The sequence below is a fragment of the Terrapene carolina genome, unplaced genomic scaffold (assembly GCF_002925995.2).
Source record: "Terrapene carolina triunguis isolate 2854851 unplaced genomic scaffold, T_m_triunguis-2.0 Scaffold232, whole genome shotgun sequence".
Classification (NCBI taxonomy): Eukaryota; Metazoa; Chordata; order Testudines; family Emydidae; genus Terrapene; species Terrapene triunguis.
The window spans coordinates 534,148-556,452 of record NW_020664583.1 but is presented as its reverse complement, the minus strand read 5'-3'; the positions used below and the strand labels follow the sequence as shown (position 1 = coordinate 556,452).

The window sequence follows — 22,305 nt, the reverse complement described above, 5'->3', positions numbered from 1 at the left end:
TCTTTAGATCTTTATAGGCAAGGCTTCTTATCAAAAGGAAACCAAGTTACAATCAGATGTTTTTACACAAATTAAGAGCTTTTTGTGTGTGTACCAGGTCAGGATGCAGTCTCAACAAAATGTTGATTGCTCTCTGGCAGTGGGAAGGGTTAACCCCAAATATCCCAGACTGGACACAAGAAGAAAATAATAAACAGTACTTTGTCCTTTTATAGTACTTTTCATCAGTAGATCTCAAAGCACTTAAAGGAGATTAGTGTATGGGAGGAGAACTCTTGAAACAAATTTACAGCAGGCCAGTATGAAGTCAAAATGCAGCCCCTGATTTACTATGAACAGGTGGTAGTTATTTATTTGTTATCAAAATAAGTTAACACCTCCAAATCTACACTTGAATGTAAGTTCATATCATCTGGCCTCTACAAGCTGTGTACAACAAATAAAATAATAACCCAATGTTACCTTAAGCCCTATTGCTTGATGAGCTGCCAAAGTAACCGCAACAGAGCCATCTAGAGAAATGATTTCTCCTAAACGTGCATACATTGTATTTGAAAGACCAAGTCCACCTGGGGGGAAAAAATGTTTTCCTTTTGTCAGTCCATATACATGTCACTGCTTTAAGAGCTGTCCCTACAGAGAGAAATACTTTGAAGTATAGAAAAACAAAAACATAAATAGTGTCTTAAAGGCTCAAAGAATGCTGAGGAAGCCTTTAACGGTATATTAATTGTAACTGAAGCATATAGTTTGCCCACAAAGTGAACACCACACTGTATTTATAGCAATTTAGGAGGAACACATTTTAGAAGAAACAAATTAACTTTTTAAAATTGCTTATGGTTTGTTTTTATTTCCAGGTGCGGAAGCATACATATTTTAGTTCTACCCAGAGAAGTTGACACTATATATGTATGTATACACCCCCCCCCCACGATATAATGCGACCCGAAAAAAGACGAATTCGAAAAAAACGCGGAAAAGGGGGGCGGGGGGGGGGGGGGGGGGGGGTGTTCCACTCCGGTGGATCAAAGCAAGTTCGATATAACGCGGTTAGATTTTTTTGGCTCCCGAGGACAGCGTTATATCGAGGTAGAAGTGTGTGTGTATATATATATATATATATATATACACATACACATACACACACACACACACACACACACACACACATACACACCCATCTAGAACTTGCATCATTCAGTCCACTGAATGTTAGAAAACAAAGTCCAGTGAATACTCAGCATTTCCTTCTTTATGTCAAAGGAGTGTTAGGACAAAAATTAAATTTATACTTGAAAGATCATTCATCTAATACTACATATCTAGTTTGGTTTAGAGTTCTTCACTCAGTTTTTAAGAAACCCAGCTACTGTTCACGTATGATCATTTTGCTCAACAGCTGCAGAAACAGCCAGCAGAGGGAGTATAGTTTAACAAACATTAGTCTCAGAAGACTGCTGATGTCATTGTACCTGGTACAGAAGACAAGAACATGAAGAGTAAAAGCAAAGCCAAGTTGGCTTGCACTTTACAAGAGAAGAGAAAGATTAAGAAGAGGACAAAACTGATAGAAAACTGAACTCAAAACACTTTTCTAAATGGGTATTAAATGAGGGTAAGAGTTAAAAATCTTAAGAATGTCTACCATGAAAATTAAATATGTTCAGAAACTAATTTGCCACAGGGGTATGAACTTTGTTTCCATTTTGTGACCTCGAGCTGTAAGTACATATACTGTTTATTTATAAAGAGCTGAGAAGAGAGTTAGGTAAAGGAAAAATTACACATAATTGTATCTCGTGTTAAAGATCTTTCCTTTGTATTTCCAGCACTTGCATATGCATAATTTTGATACCTTGGGCTATAGAAAAGTATTAGTTTTATGTAACCAATTGCAAACTTACTATTAAAACAAACAGTTTTTTCATAAGATGACAAAGGAGAATGGAAACAATATTCAGGTAGACCTCTGAATACTATTCACTTTTTCCCCTGTGCACCCAGTAAGTACAATCACAAGCTCAACTTTAAAACTATGAACAGTCTCTGACTCCTACCCCTTTCATTCACTCATTGCTTCTTGCTTCTCCCTCCCCATTCAATACATACTCCATACTAATTACAATTTCGACTCCGCCACTTTCCCCACCCCCATACCCACTCCCTTTTTCTAAGGGTTGCAGGAATGGGAGGAGCCAGCTAGCCTGTGGACCACCCAAGGTAGGTGGGATAGAGCAGGGTTTCTCAACCTCTTTTCCCCGAGGGCCCCCCCAATGCTATAAAAAAACTCCACGGCCCACCTGTGCCGTAACAACTAGCTTTCTGCATATAAAAGCCAGGACCAGCACTAGGGGTTAGCAAGCAGGAAGCTAAGTTGCTCAGGCTTCGACTTCAGTCCCAAGTGGAAGGGACCAGGGCCGTGGGCTTCAGCCCCATATGGTAGGACTTCAGCTTTCTGCCCTGGGCCCCAGCAAGTCTAACACTGGCCTTGCTTGGTGGACCCCCTGAAACCTGCACGCGCCCCCCCCCCCCAGGGGGCCCCGGACCCCTGGTTAAGAACCACTGGGATAGAGTTTTCCCTTGTGCAGTGCCTAGCCAAGCAGTTCCGAGTTGCAGAATTTACATGTGATTATTTATGTATTTGTCCTTTTGAAAACCAATATATTTCCAAGTAGGGGAGAATGAAGCTCCTTTTTTTTTTTTTTTTTTTTAAAGTTGTCCCTCTACACCTGTCCTCCCTCTTTTTCTTTTAAAGACAAATAGAAGCTTCCTTACATAGAAGTCTGTTAAGAATATAAAGGTTACATCAAAGTCAAAAGCTCACACCAGGAAATGCCAAAATCATGTTCACGTGCACAACCTTAATTACGCCCCCTTTCAAGTTACAATATAGTCCAATTACATGAACATGTCATAGCAAATACAAAATATTTTACAAGTGTACAGTAATGTCTTACAATACTACTTTCCTGGGCTATGTTGGTCTGGTATAACAAAGTCATTTGGATGACAAGCCCAGGTAAATCATGCTTAGAGACATATTACATGTTAAACAAATAGAAATCTGTTGCCTTCCACAAGCCATGTAATTTTGCATTGACATTAGCTTTGCAGTTAATTGCACTTAATGAAATCAGTACTGTTGGTTGACAAGAGACTATCATACGTGGCTATGGAAAACGTATTAGAACACATAATTTAGAGAAATCATGTAAATCAAAGTTGGAGGCCTCTAGGGCCACAAAATTAGTGTAAGAATTAAGTGGTAGAAATATTACAAGATGCCACATATTTGTATCTAAAGTTATAGAAAAAAAAGTATATTATTGTGCATTTGAGAAATGTTATGTAATTAAACACTATTGTGATACATGTGCATCCCAATTCAAACTTAATGGTCAGGCTCTTAAGAAATCTGTTTGTGTGGATCATCATTTATTTTTTCAGAAAAAGCTATCCCAGCACGATACATATATGAAAATCCAGAGAAGCCAAACATCTGACATTAACTGGCAAACTTCCAAATATCACCTGAACTGAATTAATACAAACTATGCTTGAAGATCATCAAGATTGTGTGTTAACCACCTTGTCCCAAATACAATTGTTTTAACTAAAGCGACAGTCAAGTGAGCAAAGCATTCTATTGCAGACTGCACAAAAGGTGAAATCCTGGCCCCCCTGCAGTAAAAGCCAAAATTCCCATTGACTTCAAAAGGGCCAAGATTTCACCTTTTGTGCAGCCTGGAATAGAATGCTACGTTCACTTAAAAGAGGCTGCAAGAGTTCTTGCTGGACAACAGGCTATTCTTGCTATTAGAAGCATCCTGATTTGTCCATGGTATTGACAACAGTACTATTTTGTATAAATGAGACATGAAAGCAGCAAATATTTATTTTATAATACAAAGTTAATTAGTATCCAAATATTCCATTAGGTCTGCCTAAGCATATGCCTTGTTGCACAGAACTAACTTCCAATACTTTCCAAAGTGACTTAAATAGAATGCAGGTGTTAGCCAACCTGCTTTTATCATTGCTTTATTCTGTAAATGTTTCCAGAACAAATTTCAGTTTACCAGCTTTGATGTCTCGTCTATCTCAAAGGAGGTTTTGGAGAGGTTAATTTTGAAGCTGAATTCCGGTTACAAGCCTGATTTTCAAACCTACATCATCCCAGGGTCAAACTCAAAATAAACGGATATGAAATTTCACAAGAAAATTTCCTGCAAAATGTCAGGCATCGAAGTTTTTGAAATACATGAGTTCAAAATTTAACCCTAAGTTGATTTTTAAATTGATTTGCCTAGTTTTTTCTCTCTTCAAATATACACATAACTTTTTAAAAAAAGTTGTCTCCAAAACAGCTTTACCCACACACTTCAAAGGAATGACAGATGAACTAAGTTTATGAAGAGAAGGAAAGTCACCCAGGGAACAAGAGGTCCAGTATGAGGAATGGAAGGAGGTAGCCACATGTGGAGGTGAGAGGCGGTCGGGGGGGGGGATCCATTCTTGCATGGAAGATGCACAGATACTCCTGTCATTGAACAATTAAAAAAGTCTATGGGAATTCCACACAAAGAAATTTGTTACCCTGAAATTAAGGATGAAAAAGTCACACACAAAAACCAAACCAACAACAAAAAAACCAAACCACACACTACAACCTCAAGGCACACCTTTGAAGAATATTATAGCGTTGTAAAAAAGGCAAAGGCTAGAAAGCCTGGAAATTCCAAGTAAAGATTTTATTTTACAAAAACCACCAAAGTACCTGAAAGTATGAAATATACAGTATAGGTCATCCAGTAATCTTAACTCTGACCTTGATTGCTACTTTAACATATGACTGACCGCCTTCTTCACCCATCACAGGTTCACTTCATCAGTGACCACAAAAACTTTGCATCCGAAGAAGTGGGTTGTAGCCCACGAAAGCTTATGCTCTAATAAATTTGTTAGTCTCTAAGGTGCCACAAGTACTCCTGTTATTTTCACAAAAACTTTAATATCTTACTCTTAATTGTACAGAGGTTGCTCAGCCTCCATCCTCCTTATAGCCATACAGAGTCAAAGTAAAGACTAACAATTCCAGATTAAGCAGAATATTACTCACTGTTTAAAAATTTCACATATTCAAGGCACAGATCATCCAGTTACGACTATTAGATGGAAAGAGCATGTAGTGAAAAAGCATAATTTAGTCTCAGACATTTATTAAACCAGTTACAAAACCACCTTTTATAGTTCACAAATTCACATTTTCAACACTTCATTAGGAAGCTGCACAAGCACAGTACCTTCTCCTAATTTGTGATTAGAGTTGAAGATGTAAGAATTAACACTGCCCTTGCGGTACTGTAGCAGATTGTTTTGGTGCTCTTAACTTTGTAATTGGATGCTTTTATTTTATTGGGGGGAGGGAGAGGTCCGGTTAGTAAGCAACGTGGATCTTTTACTTGAAATTTCCAGGTTCATATTTGTGTTTGAGGAAACATACATTTTAAGAGTATTTTTGCTGAAATATTAGTTTATTTGAAATTCAATCCCAGGTTTTTGTGTTGTTTTTTGGCTGCACCTGGGACTAACATTATTCAAGAAGTTATGCCAAATGCAATTTTTTTAAGAGACCAAGACTTAAGTCACATTTTTATAAAGTAAAAGTACAACTGAAATCCATATCCAAATAAACATGAACTTACCAACCACAACTGTACATGACTTAACTTTACATACTGTGGATGTAACTGATTCAAATACCAAAGCTGTTTCCAATGTCTTCACTGTTTTCATATTCGTGAGCCTGGCAAATACACCAATGAGGCCCAGAGCCATGATTTCTCTTTCCATTAATGTCTCATAATGAATGACCTCCGGGGATAGGAGGTAGGCTCATCATTAGATACGCTGCTCATATGTCATATCCGTCAGCATCAAGGCGGCATCTTTTGCGTTATGCCACTGGCTCATAAAGCAGATCACCACTCATTGATCTACTGGACATTAGTTGATATAGCAGATCTTTTGAACTGGAAGGATTGCTGGCACTTCTGGCTACATAGAAAAACTTATGGGACTGACCTGAAATTGAAATCCTGGGGCTGACTTCTGAAGATTTATTGGACCCCTCGGACAATCTTTCCCTCACAACTCTGGACTGAGTTTTCCTAATCTACTTTTAGAATGCAATCATGTCCGTCCCATTTCATAGGAAGTGATTGCAAAAAATTCTTATGCCAGAACAACTTTGTTTTTACAAAGTTGAAGACAGGATTGTAAACACAGCATGAACGAACCAGCAACTCTCAAACAGAGGCTTATGCTAGATCAGATTCTCTTTCACAGAAGGATTGTCATAAGTTTGATTAATGTAAAGTGTTATATGATGCATCATAGTGAAATGGATACATCTCAGTGCATTTTCTCCTGGTGCACCAACCCACTCAGCATTGCATGTCTACTAAAATATTTCAATATAGACTACATACAAAAAAGTAAAAGAGAAAAAGCTAGAAGATGTTTGGAAAAAGCCTGAGATCCCCACACAGAAATGGTGTCTAATTAGCTATCTGCATGTAAACACACCTATTGGCTGATGATAATATTAGTTGTGCACAGACTTCAGATTTTTCAAAAAATGGGTCTTCTCCTGTTACTCAGACACATTTGGCATTACAAAGGCGGTTTTAAGACTACTAGAGCAGTAGATAATTTAATATATTCTAAGACAAAATTAAACCTGTTATGAATTCTAGTGACTAACATGACTCAATTTCATTATTCAAAAAAACTCTTCCATATTTTCTTTTTAGTTATTTGTGTTATGTATTAGTCTTGGAATGGGATCAAATGGATTCTGTGCTCAGATCTTCGCAGAAATACGATTTGCATCTCTGTGGCACTCATGAGAAATTAAACAAAAATAAGTAATGGGTCAACTTACATGCATCAACACACAAGAGTATGGTTAAAAGAAGATATAAACTAACTAAAGCACAAGAACTCTGAGTTATGTCTGCTTCCCAGCTTTATTCAGCACTATTATAGTCACTGCAACAAATGCATTGTAGTTCAGGTTGCTCTTTATACACCACATACCTAGGCCAAACTAGTTTTTAAAGCCACTATCCAGTCCTCCTTCAAATCCCTCTTTAAGACCCATTTTTCCATTATGGTTATAGAGAAAATACAACTATGTCTCATCACAGCTATTAAGCTTTTAAAGTGGACAAATGGGTTCACTGCTTACTTGAGTGAGTCTAAGGTAGTGGCTTCAATATGGACAGTTCCATCAGACACCACAGTTTGTCTGGTAAACCAGTTCTTTTAATCAAGTAGAATTTTATGCATCTTGAGCAAGTGCTGTGAGACAGATGCCCATGCAACACCAAGCCCTCTCCATTTCAGCCAAGGACTTGAAAACAGGGGGAAGTGGCATGAGATGCCTTATGGTGCATTCTGTACTGAAAGGAAGATGAAGAAATTGTTTGGTTCTACTTTCAGTATCTTTTTTTACTCACCATATTCCTCTGGAATCTGCATGCCAAAGAGCCCAAGGTTCTTCAATCCCTTTAGAGTTTCTGGTGGGATTTTAGCATCTTGGTCAATCTTTTTAGAGTCCACTGAAAGTAGAAGTATGACAGGTTACAGCAAGCGTACCTCTCCGCAAGAGAATTTGAATCAGTGCAAAGCAGGCAAGCTGCAGCAGCATTCTCAATACCATGGCATACTAATGCAAGTTAATAGCAGCAGAACCTCTATTCTCAATAATCAACATGAGAGCACAGACCTGCAAAACAGGATATGACTAATGGAAAGAGGAGCAATCTGAGTGTCTCACCTTCCCCCACCCCCTCAACAAGAAGTATTCTCCTCTAGCATCTCAAAGCATACTCAGCAGCAAACCAGACTACGTTCCAGCACCCTAGCTTTCGACTCATGCTCCAGCAGATGCAGAAATGCTTCACCCATTTAATTTTACAGAAACTGCTCCTATTAGCTTCAGACTGCCTTTAACAACAATGGCTAACACGCCCCAACCCCTCACTCCCCTGCATCTGGAAAAGCATTAAACAGCCCCCAGCAATCATCAGGTACTGAACTATTACAGCTCACTACCACAGTTTTGAAGTAGATGTAAGGTGGAATACTGTGACCCACTGCATATGAAGGTTACCACTACAGACTGCAGGGAAATAAAACCCCTCAGGTATGTTCCTGTAAGGAGAAGTTACTTGACCTTGCAATTCTGCTTCTACTGGTTTAGTCCCTAAGGCAGCAATAGTGGGAGAGAATTTGAGCCAACTCCTCTCTCCATGGTGGCTGCTGGATAGCATATGACAACAGCCCTTGGAATCTTCCAGTCGTTTCTTACATAGCAAAAAGTGAATGATCCCCAAAGAAAATAAAACTGAAGAGATTTCTACAAGAACAAGTTCTTCCCAGAAGCTGAAATAATACTCCAGCTGAAGAGGCACAGCTCCTCACAGTGCTCCTTCTCTGACTGCATTCAAGAAGGAACTGATTGGAAGGTTCCAATGGCAGAAGTTATAGCTCCAAGTGATGACACATGAATACTAGGGCCTTGGAAGTGGGGAAAATCTATAGCTTTTTCAACCATCTCGAACGTTTCTATGCATACTGGTCATTCAGGTGTACGCTAGTATGAAGCATTAGCACAGTATAAGAAATTCTCACAGTACCAAAATTTTGGGATAAACAAAAAAATAACTAGGAATTTGTCCCAGAGAAGCCTCAAGAACATTTATCCCAATAAATTTTAATAGACAAGGTAGTTTTTAAAGCAAGAACAGATCTAGTTCTTGCCAGTTGCACAGCTGCCATTAGGTCCTGAACAATAACAATTCTTGTCAGTTTACACCCTTGCATTAGTTTTCATTATGTTGCTGTTCAGCAACAGAGGCTGAAGCTATCTTGCCAAAAAAAAAAATTCTTGAGGAAAAAAAAGCAAATTCTGCAGATTCCAGTGGCACTTCCCTCAGAAAGACTCCTATTCATCACAGGCAGGTGACTTGACAAATACTGCATGAGGTTAAAATAAATAAATTATAGAACTGGAAGGGACCTTGAAAGTCATCGAGTCTAGTCCCCTGCCTTCACTAGCAGGACCAAGTACTGATTTTTGCCCCAGATCCCTAAATGGCCCCCTCAAGGATTGAGCTCACAACCCTGGGTTTAGCAGGCCAATACTCAAACCACTGAGCTATCCCTCCCCCCCAAAAGGGTAGAAGGGGTCAACCACAATGCTTGGTTGAGGGATGAAATTCAGTCAGAAAAAACAACATTGTAACAAAGTAATTGATTTTTTTAATGGTTTAGACTACAAAGCACACCATATCAAGAATATACTTGGGGTATAATTAACTGATTTGGGTGAGAAAAGTGTTTGTAGTTACTTGTTCATTCACCAGAGTGACAGAGACATCAGCATGGTGCATGAGAACTGCCAAGCTTCAGAGAGATCTACTCAGTTGAATTTCTTTGCTCAGTGCCAACTGTATCAAGTTTACAAGCATTTAGGCAGCTCTCCAGTTTCATTTTTGCTGCTCAGAATTATCCCTGAATATCTAACTAGAAATGGCAGAGAACCCAAACAAAATTGAATAATTATCATCAACTAGACCATGTAATCTGATGTTTTTCATTTCTCCATTAAATACCATCTCTAAAACTGACTAAAGAGTATTGGTTTTGTTTTATGGTTTCACAGCCCTCTAAATATGCATTGTCTTCTCATTCACTCTTAACAATAATTTTTTGAGTTTCATAGCTTAAATTGCTGACTTATTCCTTTGAACAGGGACGTAGGCTATTAGGCCAATAGCCGTCAGGATCTCAGGAGTTTTTATCCGCGTCGTGACCCTGGACTTCCTCCTGGGAATTTGCCCCACACTTGCCATCTGGAAATTGGGGATGATACTGCTTAACTATGTCAGAAGTGAAAATTAGTGCTTGTAAAGAAATTAGAAGTTATTCAACAATTGTTTCTCTGTTCTCTCAGAGAAACAATTAAACATTTAATCACACTGTGCCTTTGCTAAGCAAAACGTTCTCATGATCCACTGCTCTAGCTAAGATTGCAGAACATCTATTACTTTGTTTTTATATGCTCATAGCTTCTGAAATAGTCACTCTTTGGGTTTGCCTCTGCTGAATTTGGTTGGAAAAATGACCAAAATCAGATGCTTATAAATTACAGACAGTGAAAGGAACACACTTTTAAAGGACAATCTAAGTTAAAAGCAGTTTCAATTCCTACATCTGCCCCAGAGACCTTTCAATTTTTGTGGTTTTACAATAATTCTTATTTCTCTCTTCTCTTTGATGCATGAGTGAACCACACAAAAAGAGAAAATTGACTATGCAAGGGAAAACAGTGACACTATACAAGTCATGATAAATGCACAAAAAGTGTTACAGTGTTTCCTTTTTAGTACACCTCTACCCCGATATAACACTGTCCTCAGGAGCCAAAAAATCTTACTGCATTATAGGTGAAACCACGTTATATCGAACTTGCTTTGATCCGCCGGAGTGCACAGCCTCGCCCCCTCAGAGCGCTGCTTTACCGCGTTATATCCAAATTCGTGTTATATCGGGTCGCGTTATATCGGGGTAGAGGTGTATTTCAATTATAGTAATATCACTAATTAGAAACCATTTGTATGGAAAAAGATGAGTAACCATACCTTCTTCACTGAAGAATTTTTCTACTGGTCCTACAAACTGGTTGATTTCTTCTAATTCTTCATTAGAAACCTCTGGATAAGGGAAAACTTCCTTCTAAAATGTCAGAGTATAATATGATTAAGGTAATTTAAAATAAAAAGCAGGTTCAAGAAGAACATGTGGTTTTTAGATGTTAACCTCTAAAAACAAAAATTGTGGAAAATGTTTACAGGAATTCAGGTAGTCTCAAATGACCAAACTTAAGTAAATTAAATATACTTGTTCTGTACTCAAAACTACATTTTTCAATTGTACGGCATGTTGAAATAAACCAGGAATAGCATCTGAAAATGAAAAAAATGGGGTGAAGGAAAAATGTTCATATATAAGAAAGTATGCTAACAGGTGAAATGAGCTATCAACAAGTACATACTTAAGTAACCACATGACCTTGTTACCAAAATCCTGTTTTACCATTTAGTACACTTTTTTGGCCCTCACTTGGGCCAATTTTAGACTGTAAGCTCCTTGGGGCAGGGATGATATATACTAGTTTTGTGAAGCCCAATGATAGAGTGCATGGACTAGCATAATGCAGTTCTGCTGTGCTCCATTCTCTCCTTCACACAAGGGGTTTTAATTGCAAGTTGGAGGCACTACCATTTATTAGACTTGAATAAAGAGAAAATCATGAGCAGCTAATGAGAGATGTGAAATACCGCTAAAGTGACAGTGTTCCTACTCCAGAGGTGGGCAAACTATGGCCCACGGGTCACATCCGGCCTGTTGGACCGTCTTGTCCGGCCCCTGAGCTCCTGGCCCAGGAGACTAGGCCCCGTCCTGGGAGACTAGCCCCCAGCCCCTCCCCTGCTGTTCCCCCTCCCTCCACAGCCTCAGCTCACTGCGTCGCAGGTAAAATGCTCTGGGCAGTGAAGCAGCAAGTTCCTGGGGCAGCGCAGCTGCAAAGCCGGCCTGACCCAGTGCTTTGTGCTGCACTGCGTGGCTGCCTGTCCTGGTGCAGCCGCACCGCCAGTCAGCGGTCCTCCAGGCAGCGCGGTAAGGGGACAGGGAAGTTTGGGGGGTGGTCAGAGGCCAGGGAACCGGGGGGTTGAATGGGAGCAGTGGCAGTCAGGAAGGAGAGGAGGGGTTGGATGGGGAAGCGGTGTCCAGGGGTGGTGAGGGAGAAGGGGTGATTGGATGGGGCAGGGAGTCCTGGGGGGAGGGGCAGGTAGGAAGGAGAGGGGGGTGGTGGATGGGGCAGGTGTCCCCAGGGGGCCGTCAGGGAACAGGGGGGTTGGATGGGGCAGGAGTCCCAGGGGGGCCGTCAGGAGGCGAGACACGCGGGGGGGGGAGGGTCGGAGGGCTGGGCCATGCCTGGCTGTTTGGGGAGGCACAGCCTTCCCTAACCCGCCCTCCAGACAATTTCAGGAACCTGATGCGGCTCTCAGGCTGAAAAGTTTGCATGCCCCTTTCCTACTCCCTTACCCTGCCTTCTCCAAACAAAACCTCCTTTGCAAGACCATGTCATTCTCCCTTCATTCAAATACTCCTATAGGAGCAGGGGTTCTCAAACTGGGGGTCAGGACCCCTCAGGGGGTCGGGAGGTCATTATGTGGGGGGTCATGAGCTGTCAGCCTCCACCCCAAACCCCACTTTGCCTCCAGCATTTATAATGGTGGTAAACATATTAAAAAGTGTTTATTTATAAGGGGAAACAGGGGTCGCACTCAGACTTGCTATGTGAAAGGGGTCACCAGTACAAAAGTTTGAGAATCATTGTACAGGAGTATGGAGACAACACCTGGGATTTGGTAAATTCTAAAATTTTCAGAAAAGGACTGATGTATAGAAAATTTGCTACATGTCAGGAGGAGCTGAGTTTGAAATAAGCAAGGGTCAGGCTATATGGGACTAAATTTGTTTGCTTGATTTCCATGATCCTTTCCTTGACACATGACATGGTTTGTTCTGGAAGATCAAAGTACTGCTAAACTCACATTACTGAATTTGGTTAATGCCTGTTATGGATTTTTTGCTCAATTTAAATTTATACTTCAAGAATGCTTCTTTTTATTAATAATCAGTGGTTTAATTTGGAGTTTATCTATTCTGATAGTCGGATTGAATGGTTTGTTTAATGGCACAGAAGAAATACTAATGCTCTTTGAACACTATACAGTCTTGTTACCAGTGTAGTCAATGGCAAAAATCCCATTACTGTCGGTGAGTGCAGGATTGGGTCTGAAGCTGAGCATTACTTCAGAAGTAAGTTCGATGACATTTAATTGTCTGATAGCTAGCATATGATTTAGCTACCCATTTCTTTTTTAAGGGAAATTTACTATACTTTACAATGGTAAGCAATTAACTTGGTTGCTTAGTATGTCCTTAAATTATTGTCTCCCCTTTCTTCAAAACAAAAAACAAAAAAAATGAAGCAGTATTAATATTAGTTGCATAACATGTGAAAGAGCAATTTCCCGACATGCAGGCTGGTAATCTTGTATCGTCCACGTGTATATATTATACACTTTCTTTGTCATCTGTGGTTTGTGTGGGGAAAGGCCTTAATTTACTGCCACCTACTCGCTAGATGCCAACGTTAAAAATGAAGGCACTGAACAGGGTCTGTGAACTGCATTCTGGGAAGAAATGGGCACTTATTAGAGTGACGTTCCAGAGGACCATTCGGATATGCCTCATTTTTCACAATGGCTGTGGCTAGCTCTGGGCAGAAGTGACACTGTTTCATTGTGTTGCTCAAAAGTCAACATCAGCAGGGGCAGGGTTCAAAGGAAGAAGGGCAAAGAGAAAATATAGACCACATATATTGTGTAACATAGGTGTGCCCTTGGAGATGAAAGCTAACTACCAACAAGCAATGGAAACTTGAGTATGTGCCTGTGTAGCTGCCTTTCCAACAGTTCATTGAAATGTGGAAGTGAAACTGACCACACAATTAAATCTTCCTTTAGACAGATTATAAAGAACCCACCTTTATACAAGTTCTGTTTCCTATCAATTTAAACTAACAAGAAGTGACGTGCTAAGCATGTTTTTACTGCCAAATCAGATATCCCAGTAGTATAGAATCCAGAATTTTGGCCCTTATGCAATCTCCGTAGAATAAAGTGTAACTCTGAAAGTAAAGAAATTTAACTTTCAGAATGATTTCCGCCTGTATACAAATATTGGCTCTATTATTTGTTAAGCACCCAGAATATGCCTGGCACTGTAGAGTACACAAAAGAATATAGACTCCCAAAACATTACAACCTAGATGACAGATCCACAGCACATGGAATACACTGGCAAGAGGAGGCAACTTTGCTTTTTCCCTCTTTAGTTATAAACTCACTCCTTAGAAGTCTCATTACAGAAGTGGTTTGTTAAGGCGGACTTCAATGAAGAAAGGTTGGCAAACTAAAATCGGGAGAGAGTTCCACATAGAAGGGGAAACCACAGTAAATTGCACAGAGGCACAAATAGGAGGAAATTATGGATGGAGTATCACTTGTGGTGGAGAGCAGACAATAGCAGACCAGATAACAGATGAAAATCAGGATGAAATTGTTAAAGACTATGAATGGAGGCTGAACAAACTGGTGTGTCTGAGGACTAGTGTAGGGATTCAATGAGGGGAAGATATGATCAGATTAATTGGCTAAAAGATAGTTTTGGCAACTACACTTTGGACACCTTAAGAGGAGCAATGTGCATGTCAGTGAGGCTGAAGAAGAAGAGGTTATAGTAACCAAGCAGGGAGATGATTAGCAAATCACTTAAAACTAACACACCTAAATTCTATCTAGCAGCTGCTGTCCTAAATGTCAGAGCACAAGATAAACTGTCTCCTCTCCCTCATACACCATTCAGGCCATATCCACTTTCCTAGCAGATCTTCCTAGGTGTTCCTCAGACCCCATAATCTGAAACATATCTCCTGATACTCCAATTTGAATACCAAATGACTCCAGGATTCCAGTAAGCCTCCACACAGTAAATCTACATTAGCAAGTGTTTTACCCATTATCAGCACCTGGTGTTACCAGCTTAAACCCAAGGGTAAGTAGCATGCATTTTTACCACCATGGAGTTACTCAACATGGTGTTAAAAAGCTTGCAAGCTGTCTCTAATAGCATTCCTATTGTTGCTAGCATCAAAGGAAGACTTTCAGAAAAAGAAAAAAAAAAACAGTGTACAGCGAGCCTAGCTGTGTTTCACATGGTGCAACATCTTCTGGTGGGAGAAGGGGGGGGGGTCCTCTTACACTAGAATCTGGGTCCGCCAACTGGCCTATGTCAGGTGTACAGACAGTGAATAGGTGGTCCCATTTACACAAATCACTCATGTAAGAGCTACTCCTGAGCTGCCCCTGCACAAATAAGAGCCAGGCTGTAAAACCCTGTCTGCACATAGACAGCACGGAATGAAACGGCTCCGTTCCATGCAGGAGAAAGGGAGGGGCTGCGAGGGGCCCCTGAAGGGAGACGAGGGACCAGGATTGGGACAACCTGGAAGGAGGAGAGACCCCCAGGGGCCGGGCGCAGACGGGAAGGAGGGGGGAGGCGGGAGCCCCAGCGAGGAGACGGGAGACCCCAGGGGCCGGCACAGTTGCGGAGGGTGCTGGGAGCCCGGCCTCGTCTCGCTCAGCCTCACCTTCTCCAGCTTCCCCAGGAAAAGCTCCTTGGCGTAGGCACTGCGGAGACCGCCGGTACGTAGCTGCCTGGCCCCAGCGGGGAACGCGGCGCGCGCCGCCCGCAACAGAAGGCTGAGACCGCTCATGGCCGACCGGGTCACTGTGCTACTGAGCAGTGCCAGAAAGCTGCACGGCTCCGCACTCCGCCTCAGAAAGCCGTCAGGGGCGCGCGCTGATGACGCATCTAGTGGGTCGCGTGACACAAACCCTCTCATTTTTTTATACTACTTTAATTAATCCTTGTGAAAAGAAGTAAATGCTTCCCCTGTGTAATTTAAAATCATGATTTGACCTCCCCTGAGATGTTTTTCACTTGCTCAGTTTCTTGTCCCCCGACCACACTCACCAGATAGATGGCACAAGGGTTAAACAGTTGCTTTCTCAATATCTGTACAAGCTATCACTGGCAGTCTCTGAACTTTGGTAGATAATACTGTTGGGGTCCGCTAGGCATAGCTACCAGGTAACTCGGGAGAGTGGAAGGCCAAAGTGTCAATGAAGCTCTTTTGCTCTGGGCCTATCTGGAACCCCCAAACCCTATCTTGTGAACTCTCACCTACTTCTATGCTCACTGCTTACCTGTTAAGGCAGAAATGTAAGGGTCAGCTTTTCTAGCAGGCAGCTGCTGTAAACAGGCCTTGCAAGGCCAAAAAGATAAGCAGGCGTATGGGAACTTTTCTAATTGTAACGGCTAGAGAAGGGAGGGGTGGGAGTAGTAAGAGGGAGTTAACAGAACAAAGGCTTACACAGAAACTGCTTGGGGTATAAAAGGTAAAAGTTATTTGTATTTGTTGCACTGGATTTGAGACATGCTGGTCTCCTAGTGCCATTTCAGAGCTCTGAAATAAACTTGGCTTGCTTTCTCCCCTCGGTGTCTTCATTGGTGCTAAGCACACCGGGCAACGGACGATTTTAGTCCGCCTCGAGCCCCTCAGGCGGTAACAGTTTTGGCGTCCCTGGGTGGGCTCGAGGCTGAAATTTAGCCTTGCCCGGATCCCTCCCGGTGGCCGACGGATTACGGCGACGACCGACGCCCAGCGCGCACCGGTGACTTCATCGGGGGCCTCGGCAGAGACGTGGTTTGCTCGACCCCGGAGGGCACAACGGTGCAACGCACACAGACAGTGGAGAAGCAGCTGTGGGCGACGGTGGGGAACCGGTCCCGTGGATAGGGCGACGGTGCAGAACCGGACCCTTGGATAAGGTAGGAACAGTCCAGTGGGGACTTTATCTGTCTTGACCTGGGGACGCCCAGTGTCTGCCTGTTTTGACCTGGGGACGCCCAGAGTCTCCCTCAGTATGGGGCAGGGACAGAGTACAGCCGGCAGGGTACAGTGTACACCCTTAGAATGCATTCTGGTGAACCGGAAAGTGTTTGGATCTGATCAGTTGATTAAAAGTAAATTGAAAAGGTTCTGTACAGTTGATTGGCCTCAGTATCAGCTGGAGTGCCAAGAAAGGTGGCCACCGGAAGGATCACTTAATTATAACATGATCCTTCAGTTGCTTTTGTTTTGTCAGAGAACAGGCAAATGGAATGAACATCTCTATGCGTATACGTTTATGGTGTTAAGAAATAGGACTGATATTTTGCTCAAGTGCCATTTGACTCCGACAGGCTCGGTAGTATTGGCTGCTAAACCCCAGAACCCTCTCACAGTTGTAATGCCAGAATTGGTGTCCCCTTCGGCTCCTCCACCCCCACAGGTTTTAGAGAGAACCCCCCCAGTGGGATTGTATCTGTTGATTACTGAGAGTGTGGTAGCCCGTCCAGGAACACAGGATCTTATGTCAGTGTATCTCATGTTGCTTTTAACATTTGGCTGCTTTTAAGGTAGAGGCAGAAAAATTCTCAACGAATCCAAGCAAGTTCATTTCTGTCTTTAAAGGGTGTCTAGCTAGCCTGACTGGGATGATTGTAATATACTTATAAGAACCCTGTTGTCTGAAGTGAAGCGGAATCAGGTTACAGCTAAGGCTAAGGAGAAGGAAGACAGAGAAGGCATTTAAGGTTTAAAAGGGAAAGCTATTGGACACCAGAGGTTGTACAGAGAGGAATCCTCAGAAGTGAGTGTGCTCATCCTGGTTTGTTGCTTCAAGGCTCTGCACAGAAGTTATGTTACTGGAAAAGGTGTATAATGGCAATAAGTATGTGTTAATGGTTGGAGAAAAGGTGTATGAGTGAAGAGTGGAAGGTTCCTTTGGAAGTTAGAAGAAGCTGAGAAAGGGAGAAGAGGAAAAAGCACGGAATGAGTTAACTGAGAGGAAAATACAGCTGGCCTCAGTCCAAGGTCAGTGTTCACAGCCAAGACTTTGTTGACAACCAAGAGGAAGGGGGGCTGAATGTGCCCAAGCAACTGAGATCAGCAAAATACTGCCAGGCATAATGAGGACAACAGAAGGGTTAAAAGGCAGTTTTGTTGAACAGTATTGGCTCAAGGATTTAAAAATTCCCCCACTCTGTTTGAACAGGCTTTGGTCAGAGACTTGGAGGAGTGGGATAATTCAGACAAAGCCCTCCTGCTGCAATATGTAGATGACTTGTTAATTGCTGCTGTGGGTCTAATCCCTTGTCTCAGAGCTACTGTGAGTCTCCTAAACTTTATTGGACTGCGAGGATACAGGGTATCTCAAAGCAAAGCCCAAATTGCTCTTTCAGAGGTTCAATATCTGGGATTTCACATCAGGCAGGGAGAGAGACAGCTCTCAAATGAAAGGAAGGAGGCTATCTGCCAAGTTCCCATTCCCAGCAACCGTAAATGGCTTAGAGCATTCCTGGGCATGGCAGGTTTTTGCAGAATATGGATTCCAGAGTTTGAACTGTGGGCTAAACCTCTGTATGAATGTGTTAAGGGAGCGGAACATGACCCCTTTCACTGGTCCCCAGAAGCGGACAGGGCATTTCAGTTACTAGGTGCCTGGAAGCGTCCTGTGGCATACTTTTCTAAACAACTGGATCAAGTTTCAAAGGGATGGCCAGTCTGTTTGAGGGCGGTCGCAGCTACTGCTCTAGTGCTTGGGAAAGCTGGAAACTGACACTGGGAGGAACTGTGTAAGTGTGTATGTTCCCCATATGGTCCGAGCCTTGCTGGACACTAAGGGTGGTCTTTGGCTCACACAGGCTCGGGTTGCTCGGTATCAGGTGAAGCTGTTAGAGAATCCTGAAGTCACCCTGCAAATCTGCCCCTCCCTTAATCCAGCTACACTGCTACCAGAGACAGAAAAGCAGGAACATGACTGTTTAGAAATCATAGATGTTCAGTATGCTAGCCGCCCAGATCTAAAAGATCAGCCACTCCCAAATGCTGACTTGGAATGGTATACAGATGAAAGTAGTACTGTTGTAAATGGGCAAAGGAGGGCTGGTTATGCGGTTGTGTCTCTTCATGATACCGTGGAAGCTGAAAGTTTACCGGCAGGGGAATGCTAACAGCCCAAGGCTCTCCGGTTAAGCATGGGTCTCAAATTCTCCGGCTGTTAGAAGCAGTACAACTCCCCTCAGCAGTAGCAGTGGTGCATTGCAAAGCCCATCAAAGGGAAGATCAAGATGTAACCAAGGGCAATGCCAGAGCAGACAGGGAAGCTAAGCGTGCTGCTACCTGAAATCACTAACTGAGGAAAATGCCCAAATGCATGCCCTCATCCCATCAGTGGGTGAGCTTGCAGCCCCTCAGTACTCCCAAGAGGACAGAAACCTGGCTGACAGTCTCGGTCTCCAGGAAAAGGAGGGATGGCTTTATTCCACAAAGGGAAAAATCCTCCTGCCCAAGGGCTTGATTCGATCAGTGTTGCAAAAACTGCATCAAACCACACACGCAAGCAGAGAGGCTTTTACCCAACTCATAAATAAATATTTTCTAACCTCTGGACTTAAACCCCTAGCATCACAGGTACAAGCTGAATGTTTAATCTGCCAAAAGAATAACCCTCGACCAGGAGTAGCAGTGCCTCCAGCCACCCTGAAACCTACCCCAGGCCCAGGATTGGTGTGGCAAATAAACTTTACTGAGTTTCCCAGGACCCAAGGGTACAGGTACCTCCTGGTCTTAGTGGATCGATTCAGCGGATGGCCTGAGGCCTTCCCATGTCGCAACAACACTGCCAAGACAGTGGCTCTTAAGTTTGTCAAGGAGATCATTCCTCGCTTCGGCCTTCCTCAGTGGATGGAATCTGATAATGGAACACACTTCACATCTCAAGTTGTTCAAAAGATATCAAGTGCTCTGCAAATCCCCTGGAAACTCCACACACCCTAGCGACCACAAGCCAGTGGAGTAGTGGAACGCACAAATCAGACACTCAAGCGACACCTCTCAAAGGTCTGTTAGGAGGCCTCTCTTAAGTGGCCTGATGCCTTGCCCCTTGTGTTACTTCGCATTCGTGCTCTCTCTAAGGGTAGGATAGGGCTTAGTCCCTTCAAGATTATGTTTGGAAGAGCATGGCCTATGAATGGTACCCCAGTTCTGGCAGGGGAATGGGAAGTGGGGTATGGTTTTTTGTCTCAGTACATGTGCCCTCTGTCTGCTGTTCTTTCTTTTCTTCACAGGTACACCAAAGATTCACAGCCTCTTCTGCTGGATACTCGGGTCCACTCCCTGCAGCCTGGTGACTCCGTTCTCGTGCGGACCTGGAAGGACGAGCCTCTCCAAAAGAAGTGGAAGGGACCCCACACCGTCCTGCTTGTCACCCATACAGCGGCAAAGGTCGAAGGACACAAGAACTGGATTCATCACTCTCGACTGAAAGCAGTGCCCATTCCTGAACCGTGGACTGTCCAGCCTGCGGAGAAGGCGGCTAGCGACGATTTGGGACTTAAGCTGTTATTCAAAAGACAGTAAGGATCACTGGGAATGCGTTGTGATCTTTCTGAACAGTCACAGCATACTCCCCGCGAGAACCCTGAGCATTGGTTTTATTTTCTCACAGAAGGCGGACCTGGCCTATGTATTTGGTCTTGTTATTTTTTGACTTGTTTAGTGTCAATAATTCTTCTTGTTTTCTGGGTATTTGGGTTGTGGTAATTACAATATGGGTTTAAGTTTAGGGTCTCTCACAGCATTTCTTTTTATTACAGAGGCAATTCTTCTGTTACCTACTGTTTCACCCACATCGCATGCAGGATGGGGAGCCATCCCTGCAAATATGGCTACCAACACATATGAGGCCCTGAAAATTGCCTTTGCCCGTAAATTCAATCTCTCCAACTGTTGGATATGTGCCCAGACTCCCCATCATTCAGCGGGATTGCCCTGGAAAGTAGTACCCCAAAATTGGTCAGACTTTTGTTAAAGGTGGATGGTTATCAGCAGCAGCACCTCTGACAATTTAAGTTTGCCAATAATACTCTAGCCATAGAGAAAAGCATAAGTTCTGAGCTGCACCAGCTTCGACTGCTGGCTTTGCAGAACCGACAGGCCCTAAATTATGTGTTAGCCTCACGAGGCGGGGTCTGTGCCCTTATTGGAGAAGAGTGTTGTATCTATGTCCCAGAGTTTTCACAGGACATTAACAAGCACATCTTGTCAGCTGAACGGGCCTTTAACCAGTGGAAGGCCCAGAAAGGGAAACCCACTATTTTGGATTCCCTTTGGGGTTGGATACCTGGTTTAGGGAAACTAGAAGATGTAGGAGAAAGCAGTGTTCGCATCTTGCTCACAGGTGTGGTGATATGTTTTGTTCTTGTTCTTTTGCTCATTTGCTGTAAAGTGCTCATAGGTAAGATTTGTATCTCCCCCTCCCCAAAGGTTCCTTTATACCCTCTCATTAATAATCCTGATTGTATGGAGCTTAATCGCATTTTGTCTTTAAAGTATGAAAAAACTCTGACAAAGGTTTGTTGAGTGTTCTCAAAGGAGGGATTGTTGGGGTCCGCTAGGCATAGCTACCAGGTAACTCGGGAGAGTGGAAGGCCAAAGTGTCGATAAAGCTTTTTTGCTCTGGGCCTATCTGGAACCCCCAAACCCCATCTTGTGAACTCTCACCTACTTCTATGCTCACTGCTTACATGTTAAGGCAGAAATGTAAGGGTCAGCTTTTCTAGCAGGCAGCTGCTGTAAACAGGCCTTGCAAGGCCAAAAAGATAAGCAGGCGTATGGGAACTTTTCTAATTGTAACGGCTAGAGAAGGGAGGGGTGGGAGTAGTAAGAGGGAGTTAACAGAACAAAGGCTTACACAGAAACTGCTTGGGGTATAAAAGGTAAAAGTTATTTGTATTTGTTGCACTGGATTTGAGACATGCTGGTCTCCTAGTGCCATTTCAGAGCTCTGAAATAAACTTGGCTTGCTTTCTCCCCTCGGTGTCTTCATTGGTGCTAAGCACACCGGGCAACAGACCATTTTAGTCCGCCTCGAGCCCCTCAGGCGGTAACAATACTGTGCAGAAGGGGCCATCAGTATAGGATAATGCTGACATTGGTCGGTATGAACTTTGTTTTCTATTAAGATTTCCTCTAACTATCATCATCCTCTGCCCTTTCTGACCAGCAGTTTCTGAAGGATCGGTAGAAGGTGAGGGAGTATATGGCAGATACAGCGAGACTGCCTGGTGCCCTACAACAGGTGTAGTCATTTACACAAGGCAAAACAAGTGCCAAGTAGATATAAAACACTACTCTGCTGATGTGGTAGTGTGTTACATCCACTTTGTTATGGTGTAAATTGCTATATTAAGAGCAGGGCAATGAAGATCCTGGCCTAGCATTTGTCCCTTTCCTATGTCTCCCACTAAGGAAATTCTGCTCTGTCTGTTTCCCATTCAGATGCTAGGGAGGAACCAGCAAGAAACATACAGATTAGTAAAATAGAAATTTGGAATCTGGTTAGGAATAAAACAAGTGTTCCTGTGTTTCTTGAGTAGAGAAACCTGTGTGTGTGTGTGTGTGTGTGTGTGTGTGTGTGTGTGTGTGTGTGT

At 42.8% G+C, this 22,305-nt stretch overlaps 1 protein-coding gene across 1 annotated transcript in view; it reads right to left on the bottom strand.

The window, feature by feature from the left end:
* ACAD9 (acyl-CoA dehydrogenase family member 9) overlaps positions 1 to 15,539 on the bottom strand; it is a 60,114-nt gene extending 44,575 nt beyond the window's left edge. The window contains exons 1-4 of the mRNA XM_026656672.1: positions 15,356 to 15,539; positions 10,716 to 10,809; positions 7,527 to 7,628; positions 463 to 569 (exon numbers count right to left, since the gene is read on the bottom strand). Coding sequence (XP_026512457.1) covers positions 463 to 569; positions 7,527 to 7,628; positions 10,716 to 10,809; positions 15,356 to 15,481 — 429 coding nt within the window. The 5' untranslated portion in view covers positions 15,482 to 15,539. The remainder of the gene's footprint in view (positions 1 to 462; positions 570 to 7,526; positions 7,629 to 10,715; positions 10,810 to 15,355) is intronic.
* Between the last annotated feature and the right edge of the window lie 6,766 nt (positions 15,540 to 22,305).